At 41.3% G+C, this 13,615-nt stretch overlaps 1 protein-coding gene across 1 annotated transcript in view; it reads left to right on the top strand.

The window, feature by feature from the left end:
- NDUFA12 (NADH:ubiquinone oxidoreductase subunit A12) overlaps positions 1-8,112 on the top strand; it is a 31,900-nt gene extending 23,788 nt beyond the window's left edge. Inside the window, exon 4 of the mRNA XM_018563395.1 lies at positions 7,868-8,112. Coding sequence (XP_018418897.1) covers positions 7,868-8,048 — 181 coding nt within the window. The 3' untranslated portion in view covers positions 8,049-8,112. The remainder of the gene's footprint in view (positions 1-7,867) is intronic.
- Positions 8,113-13,615: the final 5,503 nt, after the last annotated feature.

Below are 13,615 nucleotides of genomic sequence, written 5' to 3'. Positions count from 1 at the left end.
TTATGACAAAGTTACACAAAACATCCAACTGTGGAGCACGCATGTTTCCTCCTTTTGTGAATGACTTTTCGCCGCTAACCGGCGTAAATGGCTTGTTTAGGCACACATCTAGGGCTGCAACTACTAATCGACTAAATCTATTATTGTAAAAGTTGTCAACATTTTCAATCATCGATTGATCGGCTTCCAATTGGTTGGCCCTGTTCACGGCTCCACACAGGCTGCGCGCTGCTCCTCCTCCCCACCTCACGCTCGCCGCTGCCAGACCTGCCCGCCTGCATCCACGCTCCACACGCCGCACCTCCTCCCCGCCTCACGCTCACTGCCCGCCCACATCCACGATCGGCACAGGGACGCGGGGGGAAGAAGTAAGGAGGAGCAGGTGTGGGGGGATGACAGCCGCCGATAGGCCGATCTCAGAATTTGCTGGAAGACTGCTCAGGTAAGCCTGCACTTTCCCACACATGGTGCTCTATAATGTATTGCTGGGATTTGTATTCCTTTTATAGCTGGTAGTGCATTGTGCTTTTATATTATACAGAGCAATGTATCATCAGCTATAGAGGAATGCGAATCCCAGCAATACATTATACACTGTATGTATAATGTATTACTGGGATTTGTTGTATTCCTCTATAGTTGGTGGTATTCTGCTTTGCGCTGTATAGAGGACTACAAATCCCAGCAATAATACATTATACAGCGCAATGCGGAATACCACCAGCTATAGAGGAACAACAAATCCCAGCAATAATACATTATACAGTGGTGAAATGCAGAATACCACCAGGACTACAAAACCCAGCAATAGTACATTATCAATGTGAGCAATTATGTTGCGCTTGGTAGTAGGCAATGTTCTTACTGTGTCATCTTGCTATTTATATTCAAGTCCCTTTTGAAAAAGTCAAAGACTGACGAAACGCGTCAAGGGGACCCGCTGCTTCCTTCCTGACATACCGGATAAATCTTCAAAGGCTGGGCGCCGTTTACACCCACATGCGATTTTTACTCAAACCATCTCGTAAGTGTAATCATTTATATTTGGAATAAAGGACTTTCGTGACTACACTTAGATCTGCTTTCTCTCTTGTGTCCTTTTTCCTGTCTTCCTCGCTCGGCTGGGCTGCTCCTGGAGGGCGTTTGACACCGGCATCAGAACCGTGTGCTGACCGTTTGGAGGAGAGAGAGAAATATAAAGAATTTTTGAGGACTTATGGATTGAAGACAAAGTAATAGACACTTTTTTCTTTGTTATTTTTTGGGGTCCCTTTCTTTTGGTTTTCATTCATTTTTCTCCTCTGAGTGAAAGAGTTAAATGCCTTGGTGATTGAAAGAATCTTTTGCGTAACCCTAATCCACGTCTTATATGGAGACATTGCTTTTCTTTTTTCGTTTTGGGGCGATGATAAATGGTTTTATGTGAGCTATTTTTTGTATAGCTGTGTAATTATAATCAACCAATCGAATGATGAGATCAAACTTTAGAATCTGAATGTATATGTAATCCCTACAGACGTGGGATTGAGCGTTTAATCACAGAATACTGTTTTATTATCACATTTTTATTATCACATTTTTATCAACGAAATATTGAACAGAACAAAGACACAGTTTACTAATTATAATAATTTATTTATTTATTATACATATTTTACACTAATTTATGAATCTTTATTCACTCATTTATTCATTTATCCATCAATTTTTTTTTTTTTTTTTTCACTTGAATATAAATAGCAAGATGACACAGTAAGAACATTGCCTACTACCAAGCGCAACATAATTGCTCACATTGATCACGGTTATACACATTGTTGCAGCTGGTGTTTTCACATAGTTTTTCCAGCGCAACTAAATTGGTCAAAATAGTACATTATACAGCGCAATGCAGAATACCGCCAGCTATAATGTACTATTGCTGGGTTTTGCTGTATTCCTCTATAGTTGATGGTATTCTGCATTGTGCTGTACAATGTACTATTGCTGGGTTTTGTAGTCCTCCACATATCCCACACCAGTAGGCTATGTTCTCGACGAAGTCCACCTGGTCGCCTACTCCATACATTATCAAGCCATAGCTTTACCCCTTCTTCATCCATTCAGCCTTTTTCATTCACATGTACAAAAACTCCAACAGGGAACTTGATTTTCGGCATTGTTTTTCTTTTAAAAATAATCGTTGGCCTTAGTTTGGCGCCATCAGCTGTACATGCTCGCACCACTGTAAATCTGGACTTCTCGCGTCCTGTTGTTTTAATTAACACTTTTTGCACCTTTTTAAATTGACAGTTTTATTTCCAACCATATCGAAATTCATAGGAGTTTCATCCATATTTCCGATATTACTTAACGCATAGCCATGTTCCTTGCGCCGTTGTATTACATATCAATGGAAATGACTTACTTTGCTGTCGAAATCTGCAGGTAATTTTTGTGCAATTTTGGTCTTTGATCAGTACCAGATTATGCCATTCCAAGAACCTAGTACACCAGGATACAGTGGCCTTAACTACTTTGCTGTAATCTGGGTTAGATTTGGCCCACTGAAGTGCAAACATACGTAATTTGTTTCGTGTCACTACATAACCATTTTGACGATGCTCATGCACCATGTCTGCTACATGATTTCGAGTTCTGGCCAATGTGGGGTGCCTCTTCTTAATGCACACATACTCCTTGGCATACTCTTTAATGCATCTTCATTTGCTTTCCAGTCTCTGACCATCTTTTCTCTTACCCCATATTGTCTTGCAGCAGCACAGTTATTATGTTTCTTGGCAAAGTTTACAACTTTCAGTTTTACACTGGCTTCATATTTCCTTCTTCTTGCTGGAGCCATGATGGGGTCATTTTGGGCCATTTTGGGCCATTTTGTTTAAATACACCCACTAAGCAGCCGACTGGATGTACGGTAATACTGTATGTACGGTAGCTTCGGCTCCATACAGTATACCGCGCTGAGCCAATCATCGAGAGTGATGTACACGGTATACTGTATGTAGCTTCGGCTACATACAGTATACCCCGCTGAGCCAATCAAGGCGAGCAATGTATTCTATTAATGAATACAAAGCCTGTTCGGATTGGCAGAGGGTGTGTACATTTCTCACCGTGATTGGCTCAGCGCGGTATACTGTATGTAGCCGAAGCTACCATACATACAGTATTACCGCACATCCAGCGGGCTGACAGATTAGGGACGTTCGTTTTGGGCCAGCTTGGCCCAAAAGAACTAAAGGCTCACATTGTTTACCCCGAGTATAAGACGACCCCCGATTTTCGGGGGATGCTTTTAAGTATAAAAAGTGTCTTATACGCCGGCAAATACGGTAAGTCTTTACACCATCGCAATTAGAAGTTTATCAACCTATTTTGTTGTCTTGTTTAAAAAAAAAAAAATTAAATTTAGCATCTCAACACACTGCTCTAAAGTAAAGTATGTGCTATTCTCTTGCTTTATTGTATTTTGAAAAATGTAATAAAATACTTTGAAAGATAAAAGTCCACTTAAAATATATAAATATATTTACATGACAGAGCAGTATGAGAAAGTTAAGCAGAGCACCAATTTTACAGCTGCAGATGTATGCAGCCAAGACCTTCACTGTCATAAACGTTTGTGTGCCTGCAGTTTAGCTTTAATTGAAATATATTCCTCAATAGCCACAAAGTATAAATCCGCTTAATGTGCACCAAATAGCTTTGACAACCCATATATTACCATATCACTGTGCTGTGCATAGCCTGTGCAGGGAACAGGCTGTGGGTGCTCTGCTTAACTTTCTCATACTGCTCTGTCATGAAAATATATTTATATATTTTAAGTGGACTTTTAATAAAGTATTTTATTACATTTTTCAAAATACAATAAAGCAAGAAAATAGCACATACTTGTACTTTAGAGCAGTGTGGTGAGATGCTAATTTTTATTTTTATTTTTAAACAAGGCAACAAAACCATATGGAATGTGGCATGCTTTAGCTCAGTGCAGTGATAATAATGTTATGATTCAATTGTCCATTGCTATGAGGCATTAAAGTTTGAAAAATTCAACTGTATGTTATTCCTTTGCAAGACGTTTATCAACATTCAGGGCTAGTTCACACCAGCCTCGGTGCGTTCCGGCCCGATTGTGGCCAGAACGCACTTGATTGCATTTCGGCCAGGTCACTTTGTTTTGGGGCGGGAGTGACCGTGGCGGTGCATTGAATTCAATGGCACCGCAGCCACGCCCTCCGGCCGCACGGGAACGTGTGGCACATCTGTTCTGGTGCAGTCAGAATAAATAGTGCGTGTACTATTTTTTCTGACTGCACCAGAACGCAGGCACTAATGTGCCGCGTGTTTCCGTGCTGCTGATCGTATTGCGGCTGGAGAGCGTGGCTATGGTGCCATTGAGTTCAATGGGCTGCCACACCCCCTCCCGCCACAAAACAAAGTGAGCCAGCTGGAATGCAATCCAGTGCTTTCCGGCCAAAATCGGCTGGTGTGAACTAGCCCTATGTTGAGCAGAATTGACTACAATGGCATCTGCAGTGTAGATGAATCCTTGTGTTCCTCACTTTAAGGCACATAGTCTGTGGAGTACGATTTGTGAGCCTTGATTAGCTGTACTAGACCCAAATAATGTTGTAGGATGGAGGAGGTGACGTCACTGTTCCCTCTGAGCTCCAACATGGGCTATTTTGGTGGGGACTGTGACAGAGAATGGAGCTAGGGGGCAACACTGAAAAAGGAGTATAAAGTGGCTGGAGATGACTCTAGAGAGACACTACCACCTTACCCTGAATGTGAAAGGTCACGGTTTCTATTCAAAGCCTGATTCCAGGATCAAATTAAATGGCTTAATTTGTTTACTGTTCACTGCTGGCCTTACTGCATATTTTTTTTTGACCTGTAAATATTCTCCTGTAATGGTCACATGACCTTCACCTCCACAGTCTCCCATTCAGCAGTGCAGGTCTGCGGTCACAGTAGGACCGTGCACACACATTATACAGCAGTGACGTGCTGCAGCTATTGGAATTCAAATCCCAGCGATTTCTGCCAGCACAGTACAGATGGTCATTTATGGCAAACCTAACTCCCCAGTCCCCTCTTCAACATTACATAGAACAGAAAGCTATGTACAATTAAGCTAATAAAAAGGTTAGCGGCAATTCTACGTGTATGGGAACACATAACAATTCTAAAGCAGGCATTATCCCGATTTGGCTGAAATAGTGGAATTACAATTGAAAGTGTAAAACTGAAAAAAAGCTGTTTAGGTCTGCAAAGAGCACCGAACCATTTTGTATCAAAGGTTTCCTGTGGCAATTTTTCAAGCTATTTGTAATTCATATCTGTAACTTGGAATAAAGAGGCACTGACCTGTTTTTGTGACATCAAAACTACAGTTTTGTCATGCTCTGGTTGCTGTCAACAAGTGACAATACATGAGCTACTGCAAACCCTAGAATAGCATCTTAATATCAGACTAGCATCTTAATTACTTTAAAGCCTCCAGTGGCATTAGAGATCATGTGGTGGTGTACAAAGTGATTTTTTTTTCTTTTTGAGGATTACATGTGCATGCCAATCACCTCTTGTAATCTTTTCACTTTAATCATGTCAACTGTGACCTTACTTTGCCATTAAATCATTACACAATTCAAGTTTTTCTTTCCCCTTGGTGATCAGATAGGTTTAGGAAAGACATCCTAGAAGCTGAAATTTACCCGTCTTATTAATCTGGCTGGAATGCAGTTCCGCAAACACTCTTTTCAGTATATTTTTCCCTATTTACAAAGGAACATGTGCATTCATTGCAACTTATCCAACTTGCAACCTTCAGTGGCAACCAGCCTCTTAAATTAGCAACCCTCGTTGCAGACTTTTGTATTGTGCAAAGCTTTACATGTAAAGCCTACCTGCAAAATAGAGAGATGCATTAAAGAGTGGTAACATATACTGTACACTAAGGGGTCTATTTATAAACACTTTTTGCCCAGCCTTTGGCCCTGCGAATCTCCGTGAATGTTAACTCTGTGTGAATGGATGCACAAAACGAACATTCTGTTATCTTTTCTTCGAATGTCATCTTGTGATACCACATTTATGGCCACTAGATGGAGCTGAAGGACACAGGAAATAGGTAATTGGGAAATGAGGGAAAATCTCCCTCTTCCTTTCTGACAGAGCAGGAACAGAGTGAAAATCCCCACAGTGGGAACAGAGGCAGCAATAAAAATCGCATTTCTTGATCGTTCATCACAGAACACAGGGAGTTGATTCTTGAATGGACAGGTTATGCAGCTGACTTTAGGTGATTGGACACTGACAAATCAAAGATGTTAAGATAGCTCTGTATGCCCCTCCCACTTACATCTTGCCTCAGTTTTTTGTTGTTGATGTCCTTGGGTGATGGATGCTGTCTCTCTGTTCTGATCTTTTTTTCTTCACTTTTCTAATTAGGACTCATTTAGCAAGTTTCCCTATGCTGTGCTTATGGCACCGGATCCATTTCAGGGGAACCCTGTCCCTGAGGACCCCCTTCAGAGGGTATTCCCACTGTAAGAGTGAACATTAGATGGGGCATGCCCTCTTTAATTCAGCATGCTGCTTCACTGGGTTAGCCGCTGCTCTGAGTGCTGGTTAGTTGAGGCTTGTGCCTGTTAAGGTACCCAGGTTAAACAGCACCTCGCCCTGTATGGGTGGGCTTGGGGCTACATGGGTAAAAAGAGTTGGTCTGTTGCTGCCATGGCTCTGCATATCAAACAGGGAGGCAAGATACTGCATACTGCTGGGTCACCCCTTCTGCCTACAGTACTGGGACACTAGCCATCCTATACCTCCACAGTAGTGAGTACTGGCGTTCCCTCTCAGGCAATGCCAGATAGGCATGGGGAGGTATGAGCGACAGGCTCTTAAAGCCTTCCTACAGTTCAAGGGAGGGTTTTGCATCCTCTTGGGACACTGCCCCTACTAGCCCTATGCTGTACTTTTCTTTGCTTCACTCTCTGTTTGTTTGTGTTTTAGTACCCTCCAGGGAACCCTCCTCTAACGTGCTGTCCAGAGAGGAGTTTACCATAATAATAATAGACTTTATGGGGAAAATGTCTGACCTATTGGAGTCCTCAGACCACAGTGCATGCGAGTCCCCCCAGTTCAGTGCACTCGTGACATCTCTTCCAATCTCAAGGACGCTATTTCTGTCCTTGTGGATGCGGTGCCTGATTGTTTACAGTTAGAGCAGAATTTAATCATTCAGAGCGTTCTGTAGGGCTCCCTCTAAGCTTTCAATATGTGTTAGAAGGAGTCATCTTATGCTGTCTTTAGCTATCCTTGCTGCTCTGGGAATCCTTTGTCATGTATTAAATGTGCCTTGCTGAATTAATATATATTGAGAAATATATTTGTTTAGAACAATTATAGTTGGTGGTTTTTTTTTATTTATTTTTTTTAAGGTTTGCATCTTCTCTTTCATAAAAACATGAAAATTCTGCGGACGTCTTTTCAAAATACTGCTATTGGTTTAATAAGAGCAGTCAGCTCTCATGTGCTTGAATTAACCCAACAAATGCAAATTTTCCTTCATACATTTTAATGAATCATGCACACTAACTATCATGCACTGATAATTCAGCCACCTATGTTTTTCTTTTCGTATAATTCTTTACTAGTAATGTTTACTGTAAATAGGTCTGTCAGTCCACTATTTAAAACCGAAAACCGTGACGTAGCTATAGGTTAAACAAAGTCTCAAATATATTTCTGTATTTTTTTTTTTTCCATTACACTGACCAATAACTGTTACAGGGGTTTTAAGCACTACATGTATTTCTATACCAATATGAAGTGAAATTGCATTTTGTCTTTTTTCCAGGCATCGCTGGCTGCATTGCATGACAGAAAATCCTCCTACCACTCACCCTCCTGCTGATCATAAATATATATGGGAGACTCACCAATTCAACCTGAGTGCCACTCCAGGACAGTATGTACCATACTCTACAACTCGCAAGAAGATAGAGGAATGGGTTCCTCCTCCCTCATCTAAGCTTTAAAAAGGAATGCCAGATGTATTCTGGTCACACAGATATTTAATAAAACCGAATTTCTTTAAATACACATGGTGGTTTATTGCATTTTGTTTTTACAAGTAGGTTCCAGTCACAGCTGAAAAGTCATGCTTGAATTGCATATAAGAAATGCAGCTTTATTTCCATAATTTGATGTCTTGGGAACACCATCTTGTCTTTAGCCTACCTGGCAGGATGGGGGGGGGGGACCTCTTCGTTATAGGAGTAATATCTCCTCAAGCTTCAACTTCGTTAATACCATCTGCTCTTGTCCATCACTTCTCTCTTTCTCCCCATGTACTTCTTAGCAACCCCCGCTCTCATCAGCCCCCAGCGCATTACTCTATAGTGCATGCAGAGATATTGTAGTTCTGAATGAAAGCTGCAATTGATTACCCGCCCCCCAAGCCAATGCTACCTGTAACTAGATTTTTGTAGGAACCTTCTCTTAATCATAGGATGTACTGCTGTCAAATCTCAAAGAAAGAATGAATTCTGTCCATACCAGGGCAAAGTCATCTAGCACCCAATGCAGAGGTGCCATCTCACCCCCCGTCCAATGCCTTGCTTTCAGCCTGTATTTGCTTCAGTACACTAGGTTACTCCACTATGTAATAGTTTCTTGTACCCAGTAACATGGTCTTCTGGAAATGCCCAAACCTGCTTATCAAAAACTCTTCGTAAGCTGTAATCATTCAGGCCCAAGACTTCCTCATTCTAATTACGCAAGCCCATGGTCATCAAGTAAGAAAGTGTTTTAAATCCTTGATATGCTTCTTTCTGGAACATTGATGTTGAGAGAGGATGTCCAGCATAGTAACATAACAAGAAAATGTGCAAAATTGAAAACACTGGCTATCTACGTTAAGGTAGTAAATATTTCCCTTTTAAATTAGAAAAGGAGACTGAGGACATAGAGTCCTAAATCTCTTTTTCTGCAGCCCCTGTTATGAATTACCAGGACGCCTCTATACTGAGTGCTCCTGTCCATTCATAAACTGTGGCGACAGTATGAGTTACTATGTCCAAAATCATGAATGAACTGGAAGTAATATGTAGCACTTCCTGCTCATTCATAGCTGGGGACACAGTAAGCATAATATGTCCTCAGTTATATTTACAAACACTCAGCGATGATTTCTGATCACTGAGTGCTTGTAACCCACTCTCCATCCTGGCTCGCCTGCCACAGGAAGCGGAGCGGGAGGCGAGCTCGGCCTCCTGTGACAGCTCTCTCCGCCCCACTTGGAATCCTGAGTACTGTCTCCTCTCACCTCGCTCAGCCTCCTGAAAGCAGCTCTCCCCACTCTGTGGCGGCAGCTGGGTCCTCTGTGTCCCCTTGGATCTCCTCTGCTGACACAGGCAGGGGAGAGCAGCAGGAATTGGAGGGGGGGCAGACCAGTGTCCAGTGGGGAGGAGAGAATCTAGGGATGCACTGAATTCTCAGCTGTTATGGTACTATCGACATTTTGCCCATAGTACCATTTTCAGCAGAAATATTTTGGTGCATTCCTACTGGTGTGTGCTAGTAAGCAGTGTGCATCTCCACAAACACACAGCAAAGCAAGCCAATCCTCTGCTCCTTTTTCCAAGCTAGTTGATAAATAGTTGCTGGAAGCTGCTCTGTCCCTTGTGATCTTCTACTGGAGAGGAAGTTCGGGGAAACCGAGCTGAGAGAGTTGGATCGAGCTGTTCAGAAACATCTGTAAGTGCTTGGGTGGATATATAAAGAAATACTTTGGTGGACGATATAAATTTAGTTTCATCTGGATTCATTTTTGAAAAAAAAGTTTGAGTTTATTGCTACTTCAATTCTTATAGTCACTCCATATGCAATGTAGTTGTAGTATTCTATTTTGTTTGTTAAAATAGACTCTGTTTATTGTAGTCACACCCAGCTGCTTTTCTTTTTATCTGACCCGTACAGTGCACAGCTTTCATTATAGAGTTGCATGGTATGGTGCAAAACCAGAGAAAGATGGCTATATGGTAAGCAGTAGCGAGTGAGAAGCACTGCTGAAAAACTAAACGGTAGGGATGAATCGGGTGAGTATATATTTATTTTTGGCCCTAGACCAAAATGAGCACTTAACCCTTGCAGTGTGGGGGCAGCCCCACTGCAAGGGTTAATTTTGTCCGTGCCCGGAGTTCTACCTTTAGAAAACCTCATATTGCTTTGCAAACCCTGTAACAGACCATCTGTGAATGGCCACCTTCTCCTTCATAACCTTTCCTTTCTATGTTTACTCCCTTTATACTTTTTTTCTGTATTACAAGGGTGTGTTTTTTGGGGGGTTTATTTTGGTTAATTTATTTAATTACACGTTGATAGTATTTTTTTTTATTGTAGTTGATTTACTGTTGCTTTTGAATTTTTTTTTTTTTTTTGCTGGCTGTATTTGCAAAAACGTATACACGCTGCCATCTTTTTCCATGTACGCCTAATCTTTAATTGGAATTTCCCTGACCCTTCCCCCATTTTTTGGAACTATACATTATACATCACCTTCATCCTTCACTGCACACCAGCTGGCAGTATTACATCTGGTACTGGCCAGCAGAGAAGCAGTAATGTGCCTGCAATTAGGTCATACTAAGTGACCCACCCACAAAGGCAGGTAGCATGCACCTATGCATGGGAGATGTCATGCACACTCGCCAAGGTAGGATGGTGTCGACCTTTTTCTCCTGCCTGACAGAGTATGAGTCTGTGCAGTCTGCAACCTCTGCTGGCAGAGGACAGCCTAAGACTCACTTGGGCATTACTGCAATGAATTACTTTTTTATTGATTTATATCCACAAAGTAACATAGTCACCTTAAGGCAATCACCATGGAATGTGTCAAGGCAGATGTTAATTGTCCTAGAACAGGATGGAAGGTGTATAAGTTGGGAAACTCCTGTTCCTACTACATATTCCCATCCTAGGAAATCTACACAGGTATTAATCCTTTGATTCAAATGGCTGTAGGTGTGAATTGTCAAGTCATCATAGTAAGAATGTTTAAATGGCATAATGTGTATAAGACAGATGGTGTTTAAAGCCTCCAGCTCTCTTTAGGGTTGGTTGTTCTAGTTTGACAAAAATGGTCTCCTTCATGTTTCTTGTTCACCAGTTGCCCCCTCTGTCCTAAATGTGGAACTCACTGTCCTTTAAAAGATTGAAAGACTTTTCACCTGTAGAATTTCCTCTCCTATGTTGGGCCATCCATTTGATGAGAGGTTGTTTTGTTTCCCTACGTACAGGTCTTTGTATTCCTCACTACCCTAGTACTTGAAAAAAAGTATCAGTACTCGTACTCGGCCTTAAAAAAGTGGTATCGGTGCATCCCTACTACCCTCCACTGCATATATTAAGTTAATTCACATGTATATGGCTGCTGGTTCTTTTGACTGCACAAGGTTCTTCCTTTAGTCTATTGTTGGGCTTGAAAAACACAGGGATGCAACATTTGTTAAAAAAACCTGAGTCTTTCTGGTACTCAACCATATACATATTGATTATATTACTCCTTGTGTTCTGCCTCTCCACTGTGTTTGATGGTCCCATGTTTTTGATTGACTTATAGCTAGTAGTAGTTAGTAGCATTACCATGAGCTGGATAAATGAGAATCTTCACAGAAAATATGAGTCCTGCAATTCCCAGATTTACAGGGGAAATGAAGAACACTAAAAGAAATGAAACAAACACATATCTTTTATTCTGCACCACAAGAGAGAACTGTTGGTACTTACCTGCAAATTGTATTGTACAGTTTGAACCAACGTTTTTACAAGCATATGTTCTTTTTGTCTGCAGGCTTCTTTCAATGTGTCAGTAACTGCTGTGAATGAAAGAACCCAGCTATAAAACCTATGGCATCCCCTGGCCTATTAGGCTGCTTTTAAAGGGTTTGAATAGGTACTTTCACGAGGAACTGAAATAGTGAACAAAGAAGGAAATCACTTTAGTGGAGTATTCTAGAAATTACAAGCTAAAAGCATCAACATCTGGGAATTGTCTGCTTTCTCTATACCCCGTCATAGTCATTGTAGAAGGCAGCTTCTAAATATTTTGTCTTAAATGTACTGGTTTTGATTGTTATGACAGTATCATTTTTTCATTGTTTGTGACCAGTGCTACTTAAGCACAAATAAAATATTTGCTCACAAAGCCTTGTTTGGATGATCTAGTGGCATGTGTCTGATGCAGTATTCTTTAAATTCTATTTATTGAAAAATTACAATAACCAGTACAACCTCCCTAAGGCCCATGGGGCAAAAAATAGAACACCTCCCAGGTTATCTCTGTGCAGTAGGGACTATGGGAGTACAGCTATTAGAACCAACAAATATTGAATGGGAAAGAGTAGGGAGAGGAGAAGGAAAAGGGGGAAGGAAACAAATAGTAAACTGGTTATACTGTATTATATTATACTATATTATGCAGCAGTTCAGATTTGGTGACAAAAGCACATGGCAGTGTTTAGTAAATGAACATTGTTAAATGCATTAAAGGCAGTCGCAATGAATCAAGGGGGAAGTCAAAAGTTATCAAACTTCTAGTGGCAGCCTTAGAGTCTTTAGGGAAGTTGGTCTAAATGGGGGAACAGGCCAATGAAAATCCACTCTATGTTTGTAGGAGCCAAATCAAACACTAGTATGAGTAGGCAGGTCCTAGGCTTCACAGAAAGAGACATTCAGGCGTTCTGTAACATACTACTGTACAACCTCTTGCAAATAGGTGACTATGAGACGAGTAAAAAAATATAAAGAGCCAGAGCATTGCTCCCGCCATCCACTGATTGTGGGTGCAATACTTTACTGGCTTCAATGCAAAAAAAAGAAAAATTTACTTTTTTATTTTATGAAAATGTGTTTTTCTTGTTTTTCTTTACGTGTATGCTCTATGTGTAATGGAGAATGTGTACTTGGGGATGCTAGAGCACCCTGCATGGGTTTACATCATGGTGGAAATGGTGCTACAGCCTTCAGGCCAGGGCTTTCTCCAGGGTATAAAAGTATTCAATAGTGTCACCAATCACAACCGCCATCTGCTAGGATAGAGAAGGCTTTATTTCAGGCCTCTGTTCTGCGTTTGTGAATCTTGGTGTAAAAGTGTTGTTGGCATCGGATTTCCTGCAAATCGTCTGGGAAGATGTAGAGGCAGTAATTATGTTCATGGCTGGTGATTTTGTTGCCTCTGCCAGGACCATGTGTTGGTAGTTGAGGAATCGAAGTAGAAAGGAGATGTGCTTGGGATCAGAGATTTGGTGGGTACCCTTTGGGCCCTCTCCATAGGATAGGTTGGTGGTAGATCTTCAAAGAAGAAGAGATTTTCAGCAAAATTGGCTGGATGTAGGCCTTCTACCATTTGCTGCTTGACTTGACATTCAAGGTTTTTTTATGTCCAGAAAGTCCTCTTTGGCAACATCATTTTACATGGGAGAATTTGTCCTGTGCTGTGGCGAGTTGATTACAGAATTTGTTCTAGTCATGCTGGATGAGGCTGATATCCGTGGAGAGGCAATTCATCTTACTGGTAAGCTACTCCTTAGACACCTCTGCATAT

The sequence above is a fragment of the Nanorana parkeri genome, unplaced genomic scaffold (assembly GCF_000935625.1).
Source record: "Nanorana parkeri isolate BGI_ZX_2015 unplaced genomic scaffold, ASM93562v1 scaffold661, whole genome shotgun sequence".
Classification (NCBI taxonomy): Eukaryota; Metazoa; Chordata; class Amphibia; order Anura; family Dicroglossidae; genus Nanorana; species Nanorana parkeri.
This window is presented reverse-complemented; position numbering and strand designations above follow the sequence as displayed.